The sequence below is a fragment of the Pipra filicauda genome, unplaced genomic scaffold, assembly GCF_003945595.2.
Source record: "Pipra filicauda isolate LSUMZ 115617 unplaced genomic scaffold, ASM394559v2 scaffold346_size766342_pilon, whole genome shotgun sequence".
Lineage (NCBI taxonomy): Eukaryota > Metazoa > Chordata > Aves > Passeriformes > Pipridae > Pipra > Pipra filicauda.
Genome location: NW_024104472.1, coordinates 267,913 through 284,218, shown reverse-complemented (window position 1 = coordinate 284,218; position 16,306 = coordinate 267,913). Strand labels below are relative to the sequence as shown.

At 38.4% G+C, this 16,306-nt stretch overlaps 1 protein-coding gene across 3 annotated transcripts in view; it reads right to left on the bottom strand.

The window, feature by feature from the left end:
• PSPC1 (paraspeckle component 1) overlaps positions 1-14,972 on the bottom strand; it is a 61,641-nt gene extending 46,669 nt beyond the window's left edge. For all 3 annotated transcript variants that reach the window (XR_005564651.1, XR_003540338.2, XM_027719238.2), the window contains exons 1-6: positions 14,473-14,972; positions 12,747-13,048; positions 10,563-10,658; positions 9,328-9,524; positions 4,156-4,240; positions 3,129-3,237 (exon numbers count right to left, since the gene is read on the bottom strand). Coding sequence is in view for 1 of the 3 variants with exons in the window: in XM_027719238.2 (XP_027575039.1) it covers positions 3,129-3,237; positions 4,156-4,240; positions 9,328-9,524; positions 10,563-10,658; positions 12,747-13,048; positions 14,473-14,859 (1,176 nt within the window). In the remaining 2 variants the exon portion in view is untranslated. The remainder of the gene's footprint in view (positions 1-3,128; positions 3,238-4,155; positions 4,241-9,327; positions 9,525-10,562; positions 10,659-12,746; positions 13,049-14,472) is intronic.
• Between the last annotated feature and the right edge of the window lie 1,334 nt (positions 14,973-16,306).

Genomic DNA, 16,306 nt, shown 5'->3' with positions numbered 1-16,306 from the left:
AGAAACAAGAATGCTTCAGGAAAAGAAATCCCCCCACAGAAAATATTTTTATCATCTGTAACTAAACAAAGTAACTGGACACTGCATTAAACTTGATTACAAGATGCTTTTCAAAAGCAGTTATACTTAAAAGAATCAAAGTTTAATGACTTAGGGAAAAGACAGAGATAGAAACTTTCAACAGGAAAGTGTAACACTGCAGCCCTATAGGAGAGATTCCAATTCTGGTTGTCGCACTTACCATTTATCTTCCTCTTTTAGACTGAACAGTAAAAAGGGATAGGATATAAGCGAAGAAAGCTTACTTTTCAAAGCTTTTAAGAAACAAAAACAAGGATTAGAAACAATTATTATTGTCCTTCTAAATGGTTGGCAAGAGAATTTAATATGTTATAAGGATTATGCCAAAAGAGTTTATCAAGACCTGATATGGTAAAAAACTATCCACCAGTATAAAAAAATGCAATTCTTACCAACAGTCAACTTTTAAACTCTTAAAATAGAGAATAACTTTTTCAGTATATGTACAATGGTAATCTGAGACTAGAAGTAAGTACCAGATGGAATCTGTTCCCAGTAAAGAGGTATTAGTAAGAACAAATAAAAAAAATCAGTTGTATAAGAAATTCTAAGTTGAAAACAGATTTGATGTATCATTTTGCAATCTCCAGACATAGTTCACAATTTTTGTCTGCTGCAAAATGCAAAGGCTTTTTCAATTCCCATTCACACTACCTAAGTACAGTTATCTAAAAAAATGTTGTAACAAACACCTATAAAATGACAGGCGAGCTTAGTCACAGAGCTGCCCTGATTAGAAACTGCTGCTAAAGAAAGTAAGTAAACACGTAACTTTCAATTTTGTTTCATTCTACCCTGTTTTTAAGGTTCAAAGAACATCAGAAGTAAAACACACGTCAAAACATGACCAGAATACTAAAGACTAGTCTAGATAAAAGATTTTTGTCATATATTATTGTATATACCACTTCATATGACATTTAAAAATACACCTGTACTACATATTCCTTTACATATAACTTTCCACACTTTCAGTAGGGCTGTTACTGCACAGCTACAAATATATATTCTAGCAGTGCATAATTAGTTCCAGATGAACCCAACACAGTGGGGAGGCTACATTCTTCCAAACCATTCTTCCACCTTTGCCTTTCCCCTCCAAAAAAATTCAACGTATAAAAGTCACAAAAATTGTGCACAGTGATTGAAGTGCTTTCCATTCGAACCACTCCTCTTCCCTTCTTACCCTACATTTTTGCCAAGTCCAGCACAGCAACTTGGAATAGTTTCTATTTACACAGAGTTTGGAATTTAAAAACGTAGATAAGCAATGAGGATGGCCAAACTGTGGCAAGCAATTCAAGCACAGAGACTAAATAACATTTTCTCAAGACAGATATAAGAAGAAAAGCAGTTAACGGCTGTGGTGGCCAACGTTATCTGGTTTTCCCCAGCACTCCAAGCTGCAGAATATAGGCCACAACCTCCTAACAGCAATGGAATCTGCGGGAGCTACTGCTATCCCAAGCCTGTGGGTTGGCTCCCCAGCTTCCAGCTGGTGCAGTTCTCTGCAGAGAGAAGCACGGGCCTCACACAACAGGCAGAGGAGCATTTTGACAGGTAGCTTACAGGGTCAGAAAGTCAGGTGACCCTAAAAGATGCTACATTAAGATATTAAGGTGAAATGAAATTTCACATTTGGCAGTACAGAAGTTACGATCAGTAAGTACTATTTCTAAATTACATCAGGCAACTGTTATATGCTATTTACCGAAGTCTGTTTAATAATATTTGGAACACACTAAAGGACAGTATGAGTTTTGAACTCCTGGTCTTCATCAGCCCGAAAAAAAGACATGCTGAAAGCAATTTTCTTTTACAGTGTGAGCACTTACAGAAATAAAAAGACTAACTGCTTTCTGATCCAAGTCCCTCAAAACACTGAGTGAAAAATCAACTGATAGCTGTTAGTAAAATCAAAAGAACTATTCTGCTTTCTCCCAATCTTTATTAAAAACACTAAGTGGCAGAGGATGGGAAAAATGTCCTGCCAAGAGCAGGAAATCATTTATTTTCTAGCATCTCTTAGGATGTCTCAGAACATATGTAATAAATTCTTTGCAACCACACAGAAAATTTTAAGGTATAGAATGTAAAATAGGTATTTCTTCCACAAAAACAGAAAGTAGCTGAGAAATCAGCAGTTCATTTCTGATTCATGTATCAAGTTGTATCTGTGAAGGGGAGCAAATTTCCCTCCTGCAGACTACAGTTGTTATAATAACATAAAAGAGCATTGTGTGAATCGCTTATTCATTGCTTCCTCACTAAGAATAGCTGTAACAGTAAAAGATATCCTACTCATATGAAACTAAAGCATTTGCAACACAGGTTGCATTCATTTAACTGACTTGGTTGGTAGAGAGAGCCATATTCCTTTACCAAAACAGATCATCATGAAAATTTAGAAGCTGACTCCTCTGATACCACCATTTTGCTAGTCCTGCAGAGGCAGAGCATATCTAAATTACTAATATAAATAATGTAGAAATTATAGAAGAGGACAATTTTTTCCCACCTTTATAATCTTTCAGTCTCCTTTAGTAAAGATTTTTATATTTTCTTCATCTAGTTTTACAGTAGGGTCAAAACCAAGAGCAATTTCAGGCTCCATATGAAATTAACACTGCCCATTTTGTTTCTGGAGTACATTATTCTTAAGGTAAGCATAAACCAAAACAAGCAATTCAAACAAGCTTAACACCATGAACTGGTTTCAAATTTAAACCTTCAAGTAGACTAAGGCACCTCCTCATGGAAACATCATTGATTCCCATCCCCTTTCCCAAATAAAAAAAGACAAATTATCTAAACACCTTAAGGTAACTGAAGTGTTACATCACCAGTTCATAGGAAAAATAACAGTGATGTCATCATACAAGAGAATAACCACACTACTGAATATGCACCACTTCTCCCAAGAGAATGACGGAATTCTAAATTAAAAACAGTAAACATGAAGATGGCAATTCAATAGCTAATACAACAAATAATACAATAAAAAAATTATTTTGCAATTTGGACTTTTATCATAGATTTTGACTTACATTGTCCATGAAATTTGGCTTAAATCCTCCTTCCTGCTGACGTCGTAATTCCTCCTGTTCCCTCTGACGTAGCATCTCTTCTTCACGACGTCTGTGTTCTTCTTCATGTCTAGAATATTTTTCAAAAATTACGTCAGCTTAGTATCTTCACCTGTTCAGTCTGCTACTCAGTCTCAGGACATAAGATCAAGCGTATAAACAAAACTGGTCATTACTTATTTTTTTATACAGTGTAAGGCACTAATCTACTCCACTTGATGAGTTGGAATATTATTGAAGTATTTTTAAATTTTTTTAAACTGGAATCCAGGTAATTGCAATACCAGTATATACTATGTAGTCTTTCAGGTACATACTGGTGAGCAGGTTAAAACTTTTTAACAAGTCACTATGGATTAAAACATTTCAATACTGTCAACACATACATTTTTAACTCTGAGTTTGTGTTATTCTTTTTTTCTTAACATTTATTGTGATATTTAACACAAAAAGTATAAACTTAATCAGCATGATGACATTATGTCTATTTTCTTAAATTTTAGCAGACACGAAAACCAATATTTGCAATATACCAGAACATAAAGCAAAATCACCCTCCAAAATCCCATGTCAGACTATAAAATTGCAATGCTACAGTTCTATATGCAGATCCCCTGCCCATAAATCTTAGAAGCATGTTCACATCTATCACAGCTATGCTGCAGTGACAAGGTTAAAATAAATATGAAACAAAAACACTATGTTAAAACATTTCTACACTATTTAGAAATCTCAGAAATTTACAACAGAACTAGTAGAGCTGATACAAATGAAAAAATTCAAGGAAAACTTGAAACCATTCTTTTACATTAGCATTATATTAACATTATCAGAAACAGCACATATTATGCTTTTGAAAAGCAAATTTTTAGCAGCAGAAACACTTCTATTTGGTATAAATAGCAAGCTCGACAAGCTGAAGTATCTAAATTCACACAGGCCTACAGCAGCTGCATGCCACACTTTTGCACAGTAGAAGACAAAATACCTCAATTGTATCTGCTTGCGTTTTTGAAGTTCTTGATTTCGAAGTTCTTCCAAACGCCTCAATTCTTCTTGGCGACGCATGAGATCTACCGGGATTAAAAGTGTATTTAAATATAAAAGCTGTCAATTAATAGTGTGGCAACATAAAAATTGTTATTCTTGTAGGGTTACAGTTATAACATTCAAATTTTAAACAAATTCATCAATGCATTTAACTCATTTCTTCCCATAAAGCTATGAAAAAACACACTGGATCTATGGCTCATAAAGGCAGAAAGGTACAGGATGGGCAAAGTCTCCACAGCAGGTTAGGACAACAGAAATTTGAAGTCCCCAAAGAAACGGAGAAAAATCTCACAATCCCTTAAATCACATCCTGGTTTTACATCTGGGGCAGGGCATCAATGTTCTCACAATGCTGTATACTGCTAAAGTCAAGTATGAAGTACACTACACCTAGTACACTACTAGTACAATATATATGGACTTACTTATACTCTCCACTATCTATTGCAGACCACTACAATGGCACACATCAGAAAAAAAAAAATTATATGAATTTCTGTGCATGAAATTCAAACCTCCATGGAGATTTATCACATGACTCTATAGCAACTTAGAAATTACTCGTATTTTAACCCCCACCACAAAGGAAGAGCCATAACCCCTTTAGAAGCACTTAAAATGCTCTTACATAGCAGGGCACAACTCATAGTTATTACTTTTGCTGACCAGTCATATTATAGATTCCTGCCTGGAAATTTATCCTTTCTTCAAAGAATACTAATTCTACCTTTTGTTAGGAAGCAGTTCTTTGTCTTTTCTATCTTCAGAGTACATTGGCCCCAAGACATTATTTATAGACACCACCAGGAACATTCCACCCATACAAACTATTATATGCCTGTTATGTTTTAGTTCAACTATTCTGCACATTTCTCTATGTGTTTCTTCACTATACTAATTATATAATCTTTTTAGCTATGCAAATCACTTTCCTCAAAATTGCATCAACATAAATTATCATAACTTAAAATTTTACTTTGATATCCCGACACTACAATGACCAGTATATTTTGCCCAAATATCATGTATTTGTTTTCATTTCTAACAAAGATTATCAGATTTTTACTCTCACAACATCCTTATTGACATTAGAAGTCTTTTCTCAAGCACATTTTGCAGGATTGCTTTTCCAATCTCTTCTGCAAAATTAACACACTTCACACTTGAACTGAATATGACTACATCGAAGATTCACTCAAATCACAAAGTCTGAGGGCCACTTCTTTCCAACAGTGCTTGCCATAAAAGGCCTGGCCACTGTTATCCTGATACTTCAGGAATGTCACAAGCACACTATTTTTCCTTTTAAATAACCTCCAGAATATTTCAGAGTGCAAGTGTACTTACTCTTCTTTTAAAATGAACCTTTAGGTTGCTTCAAGGTATCAGAGATTAAGAACCGACCCACTCTATACTCAACACTGTCCACTGCGGGAAAAGATGTTTCCTTTTCAGTTCTTTGTTCTTTCAATTTTATGTAGCATTCCCTATTTCTCGTGCACACTGGCACAGGATTTCCTACTTTCTCTCCATTAGTAATTGCTACAAATTTATCATTTACTTCCCTTTGCTCTTAAGGTGTAGCACACTACTTTTCCCACTATTCTCTTAATTTTTTTCCATTGTATAGCTGTGATTATTGCCTTTGCTGAAATTGTTAGTATTTTAAAGTTCAACATAGCAATTCATGATTCAGTAGCATTTGACAACAGCAGAATCTTGGCACAAAGCCTTACGAGCCAAGGGAAAATACTGATATACAGGTTTGGGCTGTGCACAAGAGCCATTCGTATTAAAAGCTCTGCAATTATGGTAATTCTTTACTGACATATGTTGGACACGGGGTCTTTCTCCAAACTGAAAAAATCTGCAGTAAACCAACTGTGGAAAAAAAACCCAAAAGCCTCTGCACTTTCTTGTGCTTCTAAAAGGACAACATCTTCATTTTATCCTCATCCTTCCACACAGCAGATGGAAGAAGGTAAAAGTGTACTCTTATCTCAGAAGTTAATCCTACAAGTTGGAATACCAACTCCACAAAGACTTTTAAGCAGTTTTAGCTGCTGATTTTTCAGGATCTAAAAATGGAAAATAAATGCTAATCTTCCACTAATTGATATAAAAATTAAGCTTCTGCTTAAATTCAGTCACGCTTCCCAATATTTTCATAATCTATTTAACCATCATTATGAGAGAATATTTATAAAAGCTTGACACATACCACAGTATGTAGACCAGAAGTATCATGTAATTTACTTACACATGGAAACACGTATTCTGCTTTACAAATTACTTCTGACTCAGTCTGTCAAAACATGACACTTAAAAGTGAAAAATTACACATATCAAAAGAATGAAATCTACCTTCAGTATTAATACCACACCACGAAAATCTGAGTACTTAAACCAACACATTCTAGAGTTCAAGTCCTACTAACTCTCATAAAGCAGTTTCTACAAAACCTTCACTTGCGGGAGTATATGGACCAGTAAGCTCATTATTTCATCTTCTTTTTAGCTCCTACATAATTAAAATATTGCATTTCGTATTTTATAATAACTAATGCATCTTTAAATCTGACTTAGTGCATCAGGTATACAAAAATATTAATTCTAGGTTCTGATGCCTTAGAAGTTCCATTGCATCTGTCTTAAAAACCCTGTGATGCAATCTCATTAATAAAATTAATATTCTCAGCATGGCATAAACTTAGACCCACAGACACTGTTTAGACCAATAACATTTAGAGGCAGCTAATCTCCAAAAAAAAAAACAAAAACAAAAACATAACCTTATTTTCATACATACTGAAGCTGGAGAATTGAGTTTAAAACAGAAGGAATACTTACTAACCCTTAGATCTTGGAAAACATTTGCAGGTGAATCAGCAGAAATCTAATTAGCTGAACAAAATTCCAAGTTATCTGGTACCAAGAAAGTACTCTGCTAACTGAACTGTGAGGGGAAAACAAATCCTCCTCCCACACTAACAGATAGCACATTTTCTCACTTGAATATTAGCACCAAATGAATTTATGTTCTAGTGGTTCTTTAATGGGAGCAGTAATTCTCTTCCTTTTCCATATAAAAGCAGGGCTTAATAGATATTTCAAAAGAGGAATATCTTTTCCTTCACACTGTACTTAAAAGAAACCCCAGTATCTACAAAACACATCTAAGCTGCTTTCCCATGTTTTACCATCAAGAGCTTTTCTATCTTAATAAATAGGCTACTGTCATATTGTCTCACTCAACATAATTAAGGCATGATAATTTAAGAAAAAGTAATCCCCGATCTTGCCCTCAAATACAGGCAACAGGTGAATGAATTCTGAGAAAATATAAGAGCATGAGTTCTAGAACTGGACCATTAACACTGTTAAATATTAGCAATTAGGTAAATCAATGGTAAATTTATCCAACCTGCATCTTCAGCACTGAACCATCTTAGGAAATATCTATCACATATACACACAGAATTAAAAATATATGTCTAATTGAAAAGGGAGGGCTGTATGGTGTATTATAGGCATTGCTGTTATATCCCATTAACATGCACGTTCCTCACCTGTAAGATACATCTATGCTTACACACAAACTAAACACTTTAACATTTTTTCTTGGAAAGTAAACCAAGAAACAACATGACAGTTGTCATTTCAGGTGCTGCAAAACAGTTTACGACGTTACTACGCTCTGTATTAGATCTTATGCTTTATATGTTATTATATACATAAATTATGGTTTTAGTAATTATGCTCTATATAAGACCTTATAAAAACAGCATGGCTTCACACTGAAAGCATTTGTGCCTAGTCAGGAAAAAAAGGCTAAATAAACTTTTTCCTAATGACAACTTTCAGTTGCAGTAGTTTTAAAAATACTATATAAAAAATGAAGTACGTTCCTTTAAAACTCCTTCCCAACTATGAAAATGTTTTAAAGCTTATTTTAGAAGACTCTGCATTTACATGCAATATATTCAAGCATTTAGGTTCTCTAATTCCACCAGTCTAGTGACTAACCTAATCTACCTCATATACTTTCAACGTTGCCTCCAAGTAAGCAGGAAAAAAATTAAAAGAAACCAGTCCCACACAGGGAGGTCATACTGTTGACAAAAATGTCCCTTTGTAAGTGTAAGCTTTAAGTAAAGCCAAGTAACTGCAGCAAACAACTTCTGCCAGTTAATTGGGTTTAGGTTTTGAAATGCAGCCACTACTTAAAATCTCATCAAGTTCCCATCCCTTCAAAATGACAAGGCATTCTTATTCAGTCTATCAAACTACTTGTTGTACTGTCTTATGATCTAACACTCTGAGGGATAAAAATTTTTTTAGGCAGCCATGATCTCCCTTTAGATTTAAAAAACCAAAAAACTTTAGTACTTGCCCCACTACTGTTCTCTCTGCCCAAGAAACACAAGCTTCACCCTGCTCCATTCGTAAAGATAAGGCTTGAAAGCAATTGCTAAAGAACTTTTTGCCCCAATTAGGAAAGACAAGATGTTCAAATAATTACAAAAAAGGGATAAATGATCTTAAAATTCGAACAACAGCAGAAATTCACAGCAACTGTGTGCTATTTTGAGTTGTTACATACATATAATACTAGGCACATATCAGACTTCTCAGCTGGGTTTCAAAGGAAAAAAAAGTAACATTAGCTACTGGAACATTTAATATCATACTAGAGGCGTACAAAGCAGCTACAAGTACAAGCTATCATTTTATTTTTCCCTGCACAAGACCGGCAAATAGTACTCAGTCCTATCTAGTACCATAAGGAACATCAAAAGTGGAAAATAATCTTTACTGATGAGTGTGAAGCTACTATTCAATTATTTTACACAAACTATGCAACTAGACAAATTTAAGTGAAGAAAACAGACCTAGACAATTGCCCCTTTCTCAGTTTCTTAATTCATTTCTGCAAATCAGTGAGGAACATGTGTAAGGAGAAATATTACCTCCTTTTTCTCAGTTAAATGCATTTCATTGAATAGTGGCTGGCAAAATCTTTAAGTATAACATACAGCATGATATACTACACAAAAAAAAATCTGTGACAAAACAAATTTAATACTAGTAGATTATCCAATATTACCTTGCCTCATCAGCATTAACTGATGCTCATGCCTAGCTGCTTCCATTTCTGCCTCTAGTTTCTCTTTGGCTTCTCTAATGTTCCTGTCGACCTGTTCACGCTGTTGCTTTTCCATCTCATCAAGAGCCTTCCACCGTGAAGCATACTCAAACTCAAACGTTCCAGGCTGAGCAAAACGTGGAGGTTGTTCTCTTTCCCTAATAAAAATTTTGCGGTTAAAATGTACAGAAGGACACGTTTAGATCAACAGCTGCAACAGCCAGAGCATGTATAAACAATAACTTCAAGTGCAGATCTGACCTTACATCAACCTGTCAGATGACTATATTCCGAACCAGACAAAGCTTAATTCAGCTGTTAAGTCAAGTAACAAAGTAACAGAGACAGTTTTCCAAAAATTGTCCAGTAAAGATCTGCCCAATTTATTTAAGATAAAAATTTGTATTTACACCAGTACAAAATACCAAGGTACAACACCAGATTAACTGTGTTCAGCCTTCTAAAGCAAGCAGTCAATTCATAAAACCAGTTATTTAGATAACTATCAAAGCTTACTAGACAGCTCAGAATATTAACCAGAATCTGTACACATTAAAAGGTGTCAACATTTTATTTCCTGTTCTAACACTAATACTGTACCTAACAGTCACCAATTTTTAGGAAGTGGTATTCTACAGCCTTACCAGAATACACATTTTAGTTTCAAGCAATATGATTTTTAGTGGCAAATTACAATACTAAAAATAAGTACTTTCAGATTAGGTGACTTCTCTACCTCATGATCAAGACTCACTTTTTCATGTCACGCTCAAAGTTTTATCCGAACTGTGGAAGCTGCAAAGACGTCCCATCCACTGAGTTTGCAAACAGTTAAGGGACTGTTCAGAGAACATAAAAATCTGAGGGTACACAAATCTCTGCAGGATTAGACCACACTCCTAATCCATAAAAGACTACAGCTTGTCTGGCAACAGGCTCCCACTGACTGCAGTGTAGGTCAAGAATCTCTCTACTTTAAAAAACACACAGACTGTAAAACCAACAAGCCAAATCAGAATTTTACTATGATTAGAAAATTCTGGGAAGGCCCTGTTTAATCCTTTGACACAAAACAGCATGACATACAACACAGTACTTCCTGTTACTCAAATCCAAAAATAAAAATCTGTGTATATTTATCAAGGTAACTAAGTACATAAATCATGTTTTATAAAATAAAGCTAATCACAACTTACTTGTGGTACTGTTGTGTTTTTTGCATTAGCTTCTCTGGGAGTCCATCTTCATCATCAAATTGCTCCATTGGTTCTACAACAACAGGTCGAGGTGTTCTGGAAAACATTTCCAATTTAATAACTGAATCATAGATCAAGCAGTTACAGTTATTTTAGCATTCTGAGGAAACATTCCAGAAAGCTAAAACGTCCTCTATAATTCCTGTATCTTGCCTTAAATCATAGAATGTCAATGAATCCTGATTTTAAGAACTACCTTTGAAAATAATTGTTTCTATGCCCAAAACCAGCTGTTCAGCCCAGAAACCACAACTTACTTGACATAGTTCTGTTTGCTATGAAGGAAGGATTTTTTAAAATATCAAAACCATCTACCAACAATTACAACATACTTAGGAAGGAACGACCTTTTTGTTCCTATCAGTGAGGCAACACGGGGGCCATGACTATACTGAGAAAGCCTCAAATTCAAAACAGAATAACACAACCTAATTTGATATTTCTACAGACTTTCAGAACTTATTATTGAAAGTTTCTCTACAATTGAAAACACCTTGGTAATTTGGCATTAATATTCCAGTGATAATTAGAAAGACATTTCTGCTTAAGTTATTTAAAACCCATTCTTTGAACAACCATACACTCACAAATCAGAATCCTAATTTATCTTTGAAAATCACATCCTTGAAATGTAGTAACTAGAGGCAAGTACTAGCCAGTACTGCCAGAGATAGCAGTATAAGAATCCTGAACTGTGTAAAAAACTCTCTGCATCAGTCTTGGGAGCAGAGCCTACAAAACATACTTTAAACCGCTAGAAACACCAGCACTCATTTATTATGTTCCACACCTTTATTTCACCTTGCAGATCATCACCCACCGCTTGGTGCATCAAGTCTAGGTTAAAAAAATGAAGTCTGGAATCACAGGGCACAACTCAGCCGCTGTTTCTTCTGATGACAGTTGCTTTTTAAATGCAACTGAACTGTGGCGCTAACAAGTTATGATTCAAAACAATTTTAAATCTATAGATCGTTGTTTCAGATGTCTAGTTTTGATACATTTAACCCATGAATTTAAAGATTTTCTTCTCATCAGGCAAAGAGTTTTCAGCTAATAAATGTGATTTAGACTCTGAAGCAAAACTTAAAAATATCATGGCACCAGATTCATGTTAATTATCTTTGCAATTGTGCTTTAGGGAACATGTCAGCCACCTAAGCAAGACAAAGATCAAGTGCTTTTTATTCACCGAGGCCACAGTTAGATGGTCAATTCAACTAATCTATCCAGCTGGTAAAACAACACTACTACCCCTCATATCCTGGTTTCTTCCCCCTGCCACATCTCTCATGCCAAAAATAACAGTCATGTAACACTGGAATAGATTAGTTCCCTTGTTTGGCTCACCACGCTTCCATTCAAATACTAATGCCAAGAAAACCCAGGGGATAAGAATAAATTGCTGGCACCTCCTGATAACAGTAAAGACCTATTCAGAATGAATTTACTATGTAGCAACCAAATCAGCTCAGTGGCACACGAGATTTATGAGATTATCACAAGAAATAGGAGTTCCAGACCCCTTACCCACCTGCAATCTCCTTCTGATAACATTTTCTCCTGCACCTGACATTACCAAGCACCATCATGCGTTTAAACAGACCAAAAAGAGCCCGAGAAAAACTGAATGCTTTTCTGTTGTTTTAGCAAGCACAAGAGGCTTACGGAAATATGAAGTTCTCAAGCAGATAAAAAGATCAACAACACAGCCAAGGCAAGAAAAGAACTACACGTTCCCCAATTCAATGGCAGCAAGTTTCCAGACTGTGAAAGCACAGTCTTATTTTCCCAAATGAGAATCAGAAAAATAAAAATTAAAAAAAAACATGACTATCATCATTTCAAATAGTCTTTCAGAAAGCATTTGAAAATGTCACTTGTGAATGTGGTGAAGTACAGCACTGAACAACTCTCTTCAGCACTTACAGAAATAAGAGATGTAGAAGTTCTGCAATTTGTAAGTTTGCTTGCCCTAAAAATAGAAGTTTTCCAGAGATTATTGTTATAAACCTCGGCAGAATCTCAGTCTTCTTAAGAACTAGGAAATGCCCACAAATGCAGCTTTTGTTCACAGCAGAAAGATACACTCACACAAATTCAAACAAAAGCCGGGGAACTTACGTTGTTAGCAAGAATGCCCCATCGCTGCATCTTTCTAGAGCTTTTCGTGCTGGAGGTTTTGCTGCAAACTCTACGAAACCTTTTCCTGTAGCTCTGCCACGATCATCTACTACAACAACCGCTCTTTCCACTGGCCCGAATTGAGAGAATGCTTGTTCCAGCAGCTCATTAGAAACCACAGGTGAAAGATTCTTGACAGTTAAGGCAGCTCCATGTGTAGCAAATCGAATTCGAAGCGGTCTGCTCTTCAAAATAGTACCATCAAGTTCTGCCTTCGCTATTTCAGCCAGGGTCCTAGATTCCTTTATCAAGATATAAAATATTTCATAGATTTTATTTTTAAAGACAACAGATGCCACTTTCATCTGTCATCCCCTATGATTTATTCTAAAAGATGACACACACACATTAATCTTTTGTTGCACATTTGAGGACTTAACAAATTTCCATTATGACAGTGCTGCCCCATAAAGGCTTTGAGTAGAGTTGAAAACTTGATGCTTTTTCATATTTACCTACTCAGATGTTTATATTCTGCATTCCTAGCTCCACATAGCAGGAACAGTATTTTCAAAGACTACACTACAGCACCTAAGGTGTTTTGGTTTAGCTTCTTGTTTTGCTTTTTCATAAGTGAAAATATCACACTTGCTCTCAATGGATGTCCAATTCAAATTTCATCAACAAATGATGAAATCACCTTCTCTGCTCATATCTTCTCACATTTACAGGCTTTCTGCACCCACATCCATGAGACAGTGTGCATGAACAACTGCTTTTTTTCCTCACTTCACCGAGTTTGATACCTGCAATCCCTTAAAGAAATTATTCTTAAGATCTTTCTCCACAGTTCAACTGACTAGGTAAGCTAATAGATATATAGAACATAAACATTTCCTGAACATAATGGAAAAGGGAAGTTCACATAAAAGCTCTATCTGATCTATTATTACATACAAAACTGAATAATGGCATGTAAATACATCACACTTCCTCCAGAAAATCGCTATTTCAGGCTAGGGAACTCTCAGGGTAAAAGATGTATGGCAGAATGCCACAAGCATTTAAAGATGACAACCAAAAAGAAAAAAATTGCTAGCCAGTAAAATATATGAAAAAATCATATTTAGAGACACCCAAGGAACTCTAAACCTATTCTGAGAATGATATAAATAGGAGCATTCTAGACACGGCAATCATGAAAACCAAAACTGCATATTAAATTGACATTTAAATACAATATCATAAACTTTCCGGATGATTCCTTTTTTTGCATGCTCAACTCGAGCATGTTTGATCAAATACTGTATTACCCCTAAAAATCCAGTCTTATCTGGGCACAAGTGATTTAAACAAACCAAGGTCCCCCATTCTCTGCAATTCCATGATTGTATGTTCTGTTTTCACGATGTGTGAGCAGCGGTATTTCGAAATAATTCTGCCCAGCGCCGACGGGTGAGGCGGGGTCCGAAACGCCAGGGGCCGGGAGGGCTACTCAGAACGCAAGGCTTTGGCTTGCATGTAACAGGGGAAGGGGGAGAAAGAAGAGGAGGGGGAGGGACCAGCGCTAGCAGCGAGCAGAGAGAATGAGAGGCAGACATTGCCATTTTTTTACACCCGCCGAAAAGGAAGGGAAGGGGGCGGGGGGCAATGGACCGAAGCGTCCCGCTTGCAGAGGCAGCCCCTGGGTCACGGGGCAGCCACAGGGGCTCGCCCGGCTCCTCACCAGGCGGATGAAGCCGAAGCCACGGTCCCGATTGATGAAGACCTCGCTGGGCTCCCCGTAGCGCTCGAAGAGGCGCTTGAAATCCTCCTCGGTGATATCCGTAGGCAGATTCCCCACGAACAGCCGGCAGCGCTGAGTGTAGCTCTTCTCTCCAGGTTTGAGAAAGCTCTTGATATCGATGGTGAAGCCACCCTCCTGCTCCTCATCTCCGCCACCTTCTTTGCTCGGCGCCAGCGCCATGGCCGCCGCCGCCTCACTCTCCGTTTCTAGGCCCCGCAATCCTTTCAGGTTGCCGCCGCCGCCGCCGCCACCCCCCACCATGCCCAGCGGCGCCGCTGGGGAGCTATTCTCGATCCGCACTTGCTTCAAGTTCCTATTCGCGGCCATATCCGCTCCTTCCTCGCCGGTTCTCGCTCGGGTGACGCGGATCCCAGCTCGGCAGCCGCCGCCTCCGACCCTCGGCCGATTCAAAATGGCGCCGCCGCCAGCCCCGGCGAGTTGTAACGTCCCCGCAGAAGCCCCGCCCAGAGGCAGCGCTCCCGCTCACGGCCGTGGCTGCGCCTACGGCTCTCGGCGTTCCGTCTTCGGCTCCGCAGAGGCGAGTGCGTGGCAGCGGCTGCGCTGCCTGAGGGGGATAACCCGCCCGGAGGTTCCCTCGGTGCGTGACTCGCCCGCACGGAGAGCAGACGCCGGCGCAGCCATGTTATATTAGAGCGATGGTCTCTTCAGCCGGCCCCCAGGCAGAGGAGCCCCTCGATGGGGTCTCTCCCGAGGGAAAGGCAGGGAGGTGGGATGCCCTGGTGGGGTGTCTGGTCGCTGCGGAGGAGGGAGGCAGGCGTGACACGAGATACGCTGAGGCGGCTGGAGGGACAGCCCTGGGAATCACAGAGTTACGGAATCACTTAGGTTGGAAAACACCTCTGAGATCGTCGAGTCCAACCTCTTACCGAACACCAACATGCCAACTAGATCATGGCACTAAGTGCATGTCCAGTCTTTTCTTAAACACCTCCAGGAACGATGACTCCACCACATCCCTGGGCAGTCCATTCCAATGTCTGATCGTCCTTTTTGTGAAGAAATTCCTCCTAATGTCCAAACTAAACCCCCCCGGCACAGCTTAAGACTGTGTCCTCTCATCCTGTCACTAGTTGCACGGGAGAAGAGACTGACTCTCACCTAGCTACAGACTCCTTTCAGATAGTCATAGAGAACTATAAGGTCACCCCTGAGTCTCCTTTTTCTCCAGGCTAAACACCCCCACCTCCCTCAGCTGCTCCTTATAGGACACGCACTCCAGAGTCTTCACCAGCTCTGTTGCCCTCCTCTGGACACGCTCCAGCACCTCAATGTCTTTCTTGTAGTGAGAAGCCCAAAACTGGACACAAGACTCAAGGTGTGGCCTCACCAGTGCCAAGTACAGGGGGACAATCACTTCCCTATTCCTGCTGGCCACACTATTTCTGATGCAGGGCAGGAAGGACCACCCGGGCACTGCAGTGGAGCATGGGAGGACCTGCGGATGGACAGGACAGGAAAAATGTACACTGAGGCAGATGTAGGAGACGAATCTCAGTGAAGAGAGGCCTTGTTAAGTCTGCTGCTTCTGGAACGATTTCTTACGATTTCTGTTGCTTCTGGCAACAGCTTTCATTATAAGGGGAATGACTTTCTTCTGAGAGGTGTGAAGTCAAACGTATCCTTCCTCGGGCACCCCTTCTTGTAGCAAAGACTACATATATCTCTCATTTGCAGCACAAGACTATAGTTTGTTCTCCTGCTCACCTGCGAGATGCCCAGCTGCCTGGTTTGATCTGTGTGTTTCAAACAGTAG